Here is a 13,002-nt window from a genome sequence, read left to right on the forward strand (position 1 = left end):
TTTAAGAAAAATTCTAAAAGTGATGTTTAACTTGTAAGCTGTCACAAATTAAATACATCATGCTGCTCTGCAAGTCATAAAACACAGTGCAACACTGAAGTTTTCCTGTATTATTGCTCACATCACCATGAGATATTGTTACAGGCTGGACTGCTTTCAAGGAAAGTCTCAAATGAATTCTAAATACTGCAGACAAGTGCCACAGATGCTGTTTTTAAATAGCATGCAGATTCATCCTAATGCAAAATTTAACAACTTTTTATATATATTTGAAAACCTCCATTACTTTTGGTTTTTTTACATGACTTCCAATTTTCCTTAGCTCTCAAAACAGCAGAAAAACACCCACTTATACCTTTCCCACTCAGGATAATGTAAGTATGCTTTGGAGAACTTGGGAGAGAAAAGACATCCTGACAAATAAATTAGACACATCTGCTATAAATCTCTTCCTTTTTGTATAAGGCTAACAGATGACTGCTAGAATACTTGTGAGACACAAATATCATGGGAACTACTACTACTGTTTATATTTCCTTTCTTCTTCCTCCTACTTCTACACCATATTTTATTCCATTACACTTTTGACACATGCAAAGACAGGAGATAGCACAATTTTATAAGTGAAGTGAAAGATTAAGAAGATCCTTCCTGTTCCTTCATGAACTATGTGGCAGAACAAAGTTGAGCTAATACTACCTACTTCAATATTAACTAGAAGGCTTCTCTTGTCTTCCTGGAAGCCAAATGATCAAAAGCATTTACATTTTTAGAGTAAGCATTATTCTCAACTAGCCACATATTCAAAAAAAAAATAACATAAGGAAAAAGTACTTACTATTTCTTTCTGTCCGTTTGGAAAAGAAAAAAATGAGCATTGTTCTTATACACCAGATTCTTTAGAACAAAAAGAAGAATTTTATTAGTTAAAAACATTACAGTAACCATTTCTGAAGTCATTTAGCAAACATTTAGCAGATGAAATTTTATTTTCCAAATACAAAGGACAGAAACCTTCAAACACTATTCATATAAAAAACTAAAGATTCAATTAGCATCTTGTCAATAAGACATCAATATTGCTCTAAATAAAAGCATCTTCTCCATTGAAATTAACTGTTACTTAAGGCAGAAATACTAAGGCAGCAGCAGCAATATCACTTACTAAAAAATGTTCAGCTGAAAATTACTTAGTCATCACTTCTTATTTGATAGATTTAGAATACATTTTACCCAAAGAAAAGAAACTTAGCAGTTGAGGCCCAAAATTAAGGCCAAGAGATTTGTGGGAAGAATTCTAATACCAATGAAAACCATGAGATAAGAGCTATTGTACAAATGTTCTCCCAAGCAGAATTAACTGACCTGAGTCCTAGTGGTTTTAGAAAGCCCTAAGTCTACTCAGTTTCTGTAGGGTTTCAGCTAACTTAGCTGGAGCAGTTTATGTCAAGATGAAGTTAAACTGATCTATGACCATTTTACAATTGACAGGTCTCTCTGCAATCATCAGGACTTCATTTGTTTTAAAGCTTGGTATTGCTTCTACATATTAAGCTGACAGTTTTCCTGGTAAGTTATTCAGTCTAAGCCAAGTGGCAAACTTCATACACCAAGCTATTCCAAGTATACAAAACCCTCCTAATGTTAATTAAATAATAGACCCTAAATTAGCAATATTTCATTTAAGAAAAAAAACAATCTTAAAGGCTAGAAAGGTCATCTGACTAAAAGCATGCATAAGAAAGCAGGCAAAAGGCTTTAAGAGCTTTCATAATGCCTTAATTATTAAGAACATCTTCTGTATTTATACAACAGTTGCCGAGTTAAAAATGCCTTCAAGCAATAACAACACAGCCCAAGTTAGGCAAATTGGATGAGGCACCTGGAGTCTGAAAGCAGCCTATTCAAGGTAAGAGAAAAATGAAGTATTCCATGTTCAAACGTGTGCTATAATAATTGATCTAACAATACAGGTGGATTTATCCACTTACACAACACAAAATGTGTCTTCATAAAGTACCAAAAGAAATAAATGTTTACAGGACTTAAATTGCCTTAAATACCTTGTTACACAGGCAAAAGCATTATTTCTTTTTAAATGTATGCTTAATAGTCTTCTACCTAAAGCTGTATTCTAAATATGAAGTCAGACATTAAATAAAAAAGCATTTCCTCAGTAAGAAATCTGAGAGAAAAGTTTAATAGCAGACCATTTCAACCAATTTTACAAAAAAGAATAGATATTTCTATGAAAATCACAACATGCAAATTAAAAGTAGTTCAAAAAAAGATCAGTTCAAGAAGAGCACCCTTCTAAAATGCTAACATATTTCTTCAACTTTTCGGGCATTTCAGTGTACATTTAAAGTTAATGAAGTTATATTCCTAAAACTTAACTTCCTTTACCAACATCAGTAACTTGCTGAGACCCTGAGGGACTGACCTAAGGCAGAAATAACTTGGTGACTGACTGCAAGCTGGAAAAGGCAGACATACTCCAGTTTGATTAGGTCTGAAAAATCTCTAGAGCTATTACTGGGTGGCACCAGGCATTCAGCATGGAGTCACCTCTTGACCTAGAACAAAGACAAGCTGGCAGCTGCTTGCCATTCATATCTGCCAAAAAAAGCTGAAGGGGAAAAGCTTAAGGAAAAAAAAATCTGATAAACAGTTGCAAGTCATAAGAGAACAACAGACTGATTCCAAGTGCTAGTAAGCTGACATCTAAATCAGAATTTTACAGGAAGCCATCTTGAGAAAAATAAGCAGAACTGGAAGAAAAACTAAAGAATAAAAGTCCAACATGTAAATTCAAACCACAGCACTAGAAGCCATCACCTTCAATAATAAAAGCTTTCATTTCTACACTAATTCTAACACACCTATGTGAAAGGAGGCTGGTAATACTTTCTCTTTTACAGGCCTTTCCTAACAGCGTGAAGAAGCCTCACATATTAACAACAAAGACTTTTAAATGCTTGTCCTTAGGAACAAAATTAATTCATATTACTGGCAAAGATCAATTTGAGCTCTAATTTCTATATTAATCCTTTCCACTCAAGATCCTGCTGCTCATGTATCCCCTCTGCAGGAGTCCACAACAGCAGCATATCAGTATATTTGAGATAATGCAGTATGACATACAAAAAAAAGCATGCTCACCTTGGGGGTTCTCCACATGTTACATTATGCTGACCCACACTCATCAAACTTGCAAAGCCTCAAATATTTACTTTGACTTTGCCTTTCAAGTCTAAAGCTAGGACATCTACAAACCATCCCTTCATACACAGGTGCTGTACAAATGGAAGTACTTGTGTTCCTTTCAGCAAATTAGCCAATGCACTGCACTCCCCGTCGGTAGGAAAGATGCTCAGTAGGCTGCTCCCACCTCCCTGATGGTCTGGGAGGACGGGGAGGCAGCAAACCAGCTGTTCAGTGAGATGGGTGCCCATTTTGTTACTTTTAGAAAAGTAGATTTCTTAGACAACAAAAGCCACTCATCAAGATAAGCAGCATCAAGATAAGCTCAGTGAAACAAAGGCAATACTTTCTCTAGTTGACACACAATGAAGTCTGTATAGTTTCTTGTTGAAGAAAACAATGATTTTTCAGAAAAGCTAATTATGTAAAAGTAGTTTTCAACACACTTAGGGTGATTACCTTTCAAGTCCATTCTCTGTTAATAGTCACCTAACACTAATGTTAATACCTAACACTAACACTAATGAAACTAACTTTCTCCATTCATTCTTGTATTTTCCCAGGTTTGTACACTACATTTTACGCGTAGGTGACATACTTTTGGTTACTTCTGTACAGTAATGTGACTTCTCAAATTGCAGCAAAAATAAAACCCAAGAAACAGAGTAAAAATAAAACCCTTATACTAAATTACCTTACAGCTGTTCAGACACAGCTCTGTAGCCCCAGTATAATTTTGATAAGCCAAGTAACTTTAGGTGCTCTTATCTTTTGATAAGACTTAGTTCTATACTAAACCCAGACCCATGAGAGACATTCTCCACAAAGAAAGTATCTGCCTAACTACTTGAATCTTTTCTAGAAGAAAAAATTCAGCAAGTTATGACATCTCAAGAATTGTCAAAGCAAACCCAAACCCCTGCTGAGATGTATTTTCCATCTCTTTTTATAAAAGAGACAGCAGTTAGAAAATAAAAAAAGCATATTTACTTACATCAATGGAAACGCAAAAAATGGAAGTGTCATTGTCAGCCTTGCTGTCCATTCATCAGGAAGACACCACAAATATACAATTAAGCAAGTAATAAGGTAAAGAAGTGAGGAGTAGAGAAGAAGCCTTCCAACCCATAGTTTCTGTAGCCTCTGATTTTTTTCTCTAAATTCTTCTAATGTCTGTATTTCCTGCAAATAAATAGGGTTTGGCCTTATTAGTGCAATTAGTAAGAGGCTTTACTAAGCTGCCTTCAAATGTTTGTTAAAATCAGCCCTATCAATCTGATACTTGATGAGAAAAGTCAAGCAGCTCTTTGATAAATGACAATATTTGCCCAAAGATAACTTTCATAGCATAAATACTCCACACTAACAGGGCTATGATACAGGCCACTTGCACCTTATTAGCAATTGGTAAGAGAAGTTAAAAATCAGCACTTTTTCACACCTGTAATGCATTAGTATATTTGGGACAAGTGAAAAATACCAGTATCTTGTAAAATACCAGTACCTTATGGCAATCTTTACTGTCACATAACTCACTACTAACCACACTCGGCATTCTAAAGCTTTCATCAGGTACCTGTGGAATTTTAAATACCTCTGACATTTTTCTACTAACATAGTGAGTTGCTGGAACCTCTCCACTATTTTACTTGTTTTCTTCTCAGTACTTTCCTCACATTAAGAGTGCAATCATGAACATCTGTACAATGCTTCTGGTATATTAATAAGTGATCAAGCAAGCTCTGCTACAATAACTATTTTGACTGTATTTCAAGTGACAACAAAAGTACTCAGTTTCATTAAAAGGAAAACAAACATATCAACAGTCTATTTCAAAACAGTTAATTTCCCCACAGAGTACAGATATCTGTGTCACAAATGCTGGTGAAAAATCAGAATAGATTACCGAACAATCTATCCAGCTATTCTGACCTTACTAACTACCACTAGAGTTGTAACTTCTGCACATAAAACCATACATTGAAGCTTTTCTAAACGACCTGATAAATGGAACTTTGCATTAGTGATACTTTCCTTTACATGGGACTTAAACAATTAGTTAAAACTGAATTGTTTAATCAAGGTAGCTTCATACTCATTCCCAATTCAGGCTCTCTAAATAAATACTTGCCCTATAGTTTTTCTCTATTATACAGTATTGGTTTTTTAAATGCCTAACAGTAAGGGGAGAAATTATAACAATTCCTCTGATATGCAGAATCTCTACTACTGGAATAATTACCAAAATAATTTACGATTTCATGAGAGTATTTTACCTAATGTGAGAGAAATATATGGCCAGCAAAATGGATGTATATTTCTAAACAAAAAAACCAAACAAAACACCAAAAAGCAAACACATACCTTATCTATTTTTTCTAATACTTCTACAGTGGAAGGCTTTGCCTGCTTACAAGAGAAAGAACAAAGATATTAATCTCACGTTTAAAAACTCGGTATTTTGTGGATTACTGTACATTAACAGTTTCCTAACAAAAAGGCATACCCATAATACTTTAGTGTGACAAATAGAAGGGACTGTAATGAATCATTATTTTACAGCTGGCATTACTCTTATCTGAAAGCTCCTCTCCTACATCACAAAAAATAAAAATCTATAATGCTTCTACAGCAATAATGAATGTGTAGGTGGAAAGCAAAACAAGAACTGAATTGATGAGTGGCAGAAATAGGCAAAATACAGAATATAGAGAGGAAGCCCTAATCCGAGTACTCCAACTTTTTATTACTATTCATTCCACATAAGGACACATGGAGTAAATAAAACATAAGCACCTGCAAATAAAAGCTGTCATGACCAGTAAAATTCCCTATAGGAGCAACTGGAAATCCACCTTCTAGGAATCTTTCCTAATATCTGAGAATTATCAAGCCACAATCTTACCCCACGACAAATTCCAAAGCCATAGCTCACACTGTATATTCCTGAAAGTGAGTTTCTATTATACAAAACTGACAGTCTACCTAAAGTTTCACCTTTAATGGAGTTTTGTATGGAAGACTTTGCAGTCACTTGCTAATAAGCAAAGGCAAACCTAGACTCAAGCAACTCGCACCTGCCAGAAGAGTAGTCAAAAACCTAAAGCCTCTTCTTCCTCCTAAACTCAGGACACCACTCAACAACCAATAAAAGAAGATAGAAAGACAGACTTGTACAGGAGTAAGTAGATACCAAATTATTAGTTTAAACAGCCAGAACTGTATTTTGCACATACCCATTTTTACCTAGGTCACCAATCTTTCAAGTCACAGATGCTGCAGTTTCTATCCCAATGATGCACCACAAAATAATTTAGATTTACAGAAGGAGTTAAAAGCTTTATTTTTTTAAGTTAAACAATCCAATGGCAGACTGGTACTGCAAAGGAAATGAAGGACAACAGCAGAGTTTCACAGTTTAGTGATTTAATAAAGAATACTTTTGGTCATGATATCTCACTACTGGACTTTTAAGTGACATACTAACAAAAAAAGTTCAGCACTATCATTCAGCCAGCATTAATAGTCAACATGTCCTAGATAATACCATCTTCTGGACTAAAGGTTATTACATTGTTACACAATGTTACTTACCCTCCATCTTGAAATTAATCCACCCATCTTCTATTGTGGACAAATGCTGGCAGAGCTATCAATCTTCTACAAGAATTCACAGCTAGAAATAAAGCATTAAGCACTTAGGAGTAATCTAACAACATAATCAAAGATTCTCAAATTCATTCCAACATCTTAAGAAATCAAAATACTGTATGAAGCCATTGTCCAGCTATCTATCCATGTGCTATTTTTAAATTCAATTTTCTGATTCATAGGCCATCCTGTATGTCTGTTGATCAGCTCAGATGTGGCCAAAGTTATTTTTATTTTGGAAATACTTAACCAGCAGGGACTTCTCAAAAATACAGACACAAATGAATTGCAAAAAGAGTCACCAAAATACTCCAGCAGAAAAACAATTTTAGAAACTTAGTATTGGGCACAATTATTTAAGATACTGATTTCCAGTTATTTCCTCTGCTGCCCCTAAGCATAACTCAGTATTCCTTTTTAGTTGCAACTCTAGGCATTCCACATTAACACGCTGTTAACATCTCATCCTGTTCATGAGAAAATTTCTCAAATAAATCTATTCCCTTCTTATGCTCTGATCAACAAGAATGTGCTGTGTACTCAGTTTTAAGTTCAAAGAACCAGTTTCAAAGATTTCATTTGCTATACAAAAGCACAACATTGGCAGGTCTTCCTTGCACAACTCACAATCCAGTCATCAGCACATCAAATAACTCTAAAATAGTTCCATCCAAAGGGGCAAGAGCAGCTCACCTCACCCTAGGCAAACCTGGAACCCGTGAACAACATTACTTTGGTGATCTGGGTCTAAGCTCCTGAAACAAAATAGTAGCAACTTCCCATTAGAAGATAGTTGACTTAGTATGGCAGACTTTCTCTCCATCCATTTAATATACAATTTAACAAAAAAGTAGCCAGTTCAAAACAACCCTGAGAGTAAACTAATGCTCAATCCCAACCAGGACTCAAACCTTTTTCACTCTGGAATGAAATGATAACACTTAATAAAACAAAGCACTGATCTAGGTAGACAGAAATATAAGTGATCATTATCTTGCTTATTAAGTTTCCTTTGGCCAAAAATGGAAATATATATTTCAACCCAAATTTATTTTCAAATTATCTGAGGCCGTTAGAGCAATTTAATATGTATATGATATATACTAGCACAAACACTGCGGTAGTCTGATAACCTCCTTATCTTTTAAGAAAGCCAAGGACTTCAGTACTATAGATCCTACTGGTGTCAGAAACCAATCCTTAAAGATAAAGAAATCCATATCAGAAATGCCACAAGAACGAAGCTAGAACAAATGGGCAAATTATCTCCACTGCTACCAAATTAGTAGCACAAAGGGGTAGAGATATGGAAAAAGCAATTACCCCTTGGACTCGAACAAATTCTCAAAATAATCACTACTGCAGCAACTCACCTCAGCAGAAGAGCAGTCTTTTTTTTTTTTTAACACACAATCTAACACCAAGAATTTTACACAAATGTGACTTTACATTACAAGCATGGTTTTCCATTATGGATATTGCAGTACATCTGAGCTTACACTTTCTTCCCAGATATTACTACAGAGAGATAGCTTTTACATTGTTTTGCAGTAAAGATACTGTGTCAAATAGCCAACTGAGAAGTCTGTAAAGCCAGCACAAGGCTCCCAAATCTAGCTTGTTTCCCTAGCATTAAAAAAATAGCACATAGGTAGATAGGATTTCCACTGCCCTTAGGAGCAATGGTGGCTCTCAGCTGTGGGCGTAGAGAGACAGAGATGCTCACATGGCCTTTGTGTGTGCCATTTGCCTTCAAACCATAGTTTGAGAACCTCTCCACTACAAGTCTTAGAGGAACTTTTGGGAACAAATTATCCTTGAGCAACTGGTGGCTCTTACTTATAGCAATAACACATTCACAGTACTATTACTATGCAAGGTTGTTTTTGTTTTTTTTAATACCTGGCAAATGCTTGGAAGAGAAACAGGTTCAACAAGTGTCACTATGCATCTGATTTTGCAGGAGCTAAAATGATGACAGGCTTTAGAGATGCTGCTCTGCAAGTCTGCAATGCTACTAAAACCCTTCCCCAATGACATATTAAGGGATTAGGGCCACTAGATTCACATTTACAGTTCAGTCACTGAATCGTCAATGAGGAGGTGGAAAATTTTCTATGATTACTATAGAGTGGCTAAGATGCTTTCCTTCTTCCCCTCTGTTCTTCTTGACATGACAACACAAAGTGTCTTCAACTGCTTCAAACTCTCCTCCTTACCTGCCACTCCACAAACCTACAACTAATATCTATCCTACTATTCACAGCAAGAAATCATCCACAAGTTACTTCCTTCCCATGCTCTAAACAACAAATTATTGCACAGGACTTTTCCCTTCTGAAGACTGTATTCTAGCACTGAGCTGTGCATTTAAATGACTAAGTAGAGCAGTTGGACTTATTTCCACACACATTATCACTGATGCAACACACAAGTAAGACAGCTGCAACTGTCTTGAGTTTAAAACAGACAACACACGCATGGAAAAAACAGAGAAGCTTAAGAAAACACTACTATCAATTTTATTACATTACTCTCTCAAAAAAATATTTATAGCAGCTCCTCTACTCCCAAAACATTCAAGTTATTTATTAAAAAGGAGAAGTGCCAGACTAAGAGACCAGAGCAGAAAAAGTTTCTCCTTTGAAAGAGGCATAAATCCACTAAGTCATCCACACCCATACACCCAGGTGGAGAAAATAGCTTCATGATCTCATTACACTTTTATCAAGTCAGTCTCAAATTTCTTCAGGCTTGTTAATGTTTTTTAAGATTAAAGTTCTCCAAAACGCAGTCTCCCAAGTAAATTTTAATAACTGACATGCTGAAATGCAAGACTGGATAACATCAAGAGAAGACATATTACAAAAAAAAAAAAAAAAAGGAAGTTAAAACTTGTAATCGAGGTTTTGCATACAGTCATACAGACGTCTCCCCTTAAGGAACAGGCAATGCTTTTGAAATAGATATTTTTGCCAACTTAGTCATTCCACTTTTTGTAAGTATTTTTAGATATTTACCACTACAAAGAACACAAATTCTACCTTTCAAATTGAATCTCTAGTTCTGCTCGCAGTTCACTCAAAATTTACTGGCGTCAGAAACTTCTACTGGGACCAAAAAAAGTTTCTCCAGCTGAGCGCTGCGGACAAGGAAACAAGCAAAACCAAACCAGGAGCATCACCCACCACCTACTGCTAGCCTGTCCTAGGACACTTCAGTTACAACAAAAAACTAAACTTTTTTCCATTTAAACCTCATTTTCGGCTGTTTTAGTCTGGACGTATCCCACAGAAGCCCTACGCTTTGCAGGGCCTCAATTAAAAAGGCAAATTAGTTCCCGCACGGACTGCACAGCGACGGAGCGACAAGTGGGTGGGTCAGGCGCTCTTTTTTGAAACCCAACCCGGCGCGGCCCGGGCGGGCGGCGGCCAGCGCGGGCCCGGCGGGCCGGGAGGCGCTGGCCGAGGCCAGCGGAGCCCCCGGCCCCGGCCGGGACAGCCGCGCCGCTCCCCGCCACCGCCCGGGGCGCCCCCGCCCTTCCCCGCCGCCGGGGCTTCCTCCTCAAGGCTGCAGCACGGCCCAGCCCGCCCCGCTCCCCGCGGCCAGGAGGGGAGGGAGCGGGGAGGAGGCACCTGCCGCCCTGCCCCGCTTCGTGCCCTGGGGCCGGTACCTGCGTGCTCCTATGGGGAGCGCCGGGCGGCCCTCACCCGTCACCCCGCGCCCCTCTCCCACCGCGGAGCCGCTCGGGGCCGGGCCGCGCGCCCCCCGCCATCGCGTACCTGCCGCGGGCCGGGCCGCGCATCCCGCCCGCCGCCAGCGCCGCCGCAGGAGAGCGCGCCGCCCGGCCGCTGCTCCCACAAGGCCCCGCGCGGGCGCCGCAGCCAATCAGCGCCTCGCTGCCGCGGGGCGCGCTGGCGCGGGGCGGGGCCGCGCGGCGGGCGGCGGCTGCGGGGCCGGCGGTGCTGTGGGGGCTGCGCTCCGCACCCCGCTCTGTGCCGTACCGTACCGCTCCGTGCCGTGCCGTGCCGGATCGTACCCGGCCGTGCCGTGACATGCCGCTCCCGCCGCGCTTCGCGGCCCGGCCCGGGCGGTGTCCCGGGCGGCTCTGCCCAGCCAAGGCCAGGCGGGCGGGGTCGAGAGGCGCCGACCGCCGGCGGCGCTGCGGGCGGCGAGCCCGGCTTCCTGCGGCTCTCGCTCTTCTCTTACAGAAAATAAAGGTGTTTAAATGCAAAAACGGAGGAGCGTGAGGGTCAGACGGTCATGTGGAGGTTTGCAGGCCTCCTGACGCTGGTGTTGGCCAATGAAGCAGTGCTGGCACAGGAGCGCGTGTGTTCTGCAGGCGCGGAGTCCCCTTAGGGTCACAGCGCAGGGCTGCTCTCACCGTCCCCTTCCTCCCGGTCGGCATGTGTCTTTGGAGAGAAGCAGGACTCTGAATTTAGTTAAATTCCATTACTGTAATCACAATGTCCTCTCCCTTGGTGGTGTACTTCCATCAGCTTTCTTTACGTCGCAGGCACCCATCCCTTGCCTCATGCCAAGAGGACACAGGAGCAGAGAATAAATACTTGCTCTGTGCTTCTGACATGCACTGTTCAGAAGTTTTACCATTACACTAACACAAGTGCATGTGCATAGATGTGGAAGAAAGTCCTTCCAAGTGCCTTGTAGTAAAAATTGCAGTGCAAAAGCTGTACATCTTCAGCTGACCCTGCATTGTTGAACTTCTTGCATGTAAGAGTGCATCTACCCCCTCAGGAAGATGGGGGAGATACTAGGAAAAGTCAGAGAGCTCATGGGTTGGGTTAAAGGAAAGTTTAGCAAGTGAAGGAAAGAAAAAAAAAAAGTGATGCAAGGGGAATAACTAACCACCTCCCACAAGCAGACTGATGCCCAGCAAGTCTTCCAGCAATTGATGATTCTGGAAAACAAACCCCCCTCCTACCTTCTTATTCTGAAATCCCATTTTTATTGCTGAGAATGACATTATGTGGTATGGAATATCCTCTTGGCCAGTTTCTGTGTGCTATCCTGGCTATTTCCTCTCCCAAAATTGTTGCCTATCCCCAGCTTACTCTTTAAGGAACAGAGCATGAGAAAAGATAAAGCCTCAATGCTGTGCAAGTCCTGTTCAGCAATGGCCAAAACATTGCTGTGTCAATAGTGCTGTTCTAGTCACGGAACACAAAACACAGCAGCATATGGGCTGCTGTGAAGAAAATTGCTTCATCCCAGCCAGACCCTGTACATGAACTCAAAAAGAATCGGAAAAGCTTTTAGACCAGAAGAGGACAAACAAGATAACCCATCACCTGTCCAGGCAACACAATCAGCTTCAAGCTTTAAGTGGTAGAGCTGCTGAGTCTAATCATCTGCAAGATTCATTCTTAGTCTGGACATTGGGAACTTATCTGTTTAGTTCCCACCAGTGTTCAGTGTGAATCTTGCTGCTCACATGATTACAGTATTATATAAGTAACAACTTCAGCTGTGAATCAGGGTTTGGAACTGGCTTCAAGACACTTCATTCAAATCAAGATAATGGTGATCAATGGAGAATCACTGACTCTACTGGAAATACTCGGCTATCGATTACAGAGCTCACCTACATATACAACTTCACCTACATATACAACTTCATTTTTCTCATTGAGGCCTAGACTGTTCCTTCCTTTCCAAGTGGAAAAAAGACTCAGTGACTGAGCCTCTCCTACTCTTCAGGTTGCATTCTAGAGCCACTTCTACTTAAATCCTTGTGACAATGATTATCACTTTGCTGAGAGGATATCTTTCTTTTTTGTTTCAGATCAATAGTCCATTCTGACTTTGATACTTCAAAGTGGTATGTTGCTGGATACACACTGATTTAAATTTTGATTTTTAAGCTAAATCATTGAAGTGTGCTGACATATTTTTCCATGGTATAGCCTCATATCCATTTAAAATAAATACAAATAATGAAGGTACCATGTTTAAAGGCATTTGGAAATGCTGCAGGCAATACTAGTGTCTCCAAGAATCTGATGCATTTTTTTGCTTTTTTCTTTTTTCCAGAAATGTCATAAACGCTTTCAAGGAATCAACAAAATTGGTTCCTATTTCAGGGCTGAACCAGAATTGTGACGGAGATCCCAAACTCTGCTTCTG

At 39.7% G+C, this 13,002-nt stretch overlaps 1 protein-coding gene across 12 annotated transcripts in view; it reads right to left on the reverse strand.

The window, feature by feature from the left end:
- LNPK (lunapark, ER junction formation factor) overlaps positions 1–10,692 on the reverse strand; it is a 50,398-nt gene extending 39,706 nt beyond the window's left edge. For 2 of the 12 annotated variants that reach the window (XR_014956726.1, XM_085585111.1), the window contains exons 1-6: positions 10,638–10,692; positions 9,900–9,997; positions 6,799–6,880; positions 5,569–5,613; positions 4,199–4,386; positions 839–897 (exon numbers count right to left, since the gene is read on the reverse strand). Coding sequence is in view for 8 of the 12 variants with exons in the window: in XM_085585111.1 (XP_085441237.1) it covers positions 839–897; positions 4,199–4,386; positions 5,569–5,613; positions 6,799–6,825 (319 nt within the window). In the remaining 4 variants the exon portion in view is untranslated. Of the gene's footprint in view, positions 1–838; positions 898–4,198; positions 4,387–5,568; positions 5,614–6,798; positions 6,881–7,548; positions 7,606–9,899; positions 9,998–10,528 lie in introns of those variants that run through there. The other 10 variants (XR_014956728.1, XM_021552524.3, XR_002467481.4 and 7 more) reach the window with 7 other exon arrangements.
- Between the last annotated feature and the right edge of the window lie 2,310 nt (positions 10,693–13,002).

This window comes from Lonchura striata, chromosome 7 (assembly GCF_050655825.1).
Source record: "Lonchura striata isolate lonStrDom1 chromosome 7, ASM5065582v1, whole genome shotgun sequence".
NCBI lineage: Eukaryota > Metazoa > Chordata > Aves > Passeriformes > Estrildidae > Lonchura > Lonchura striata.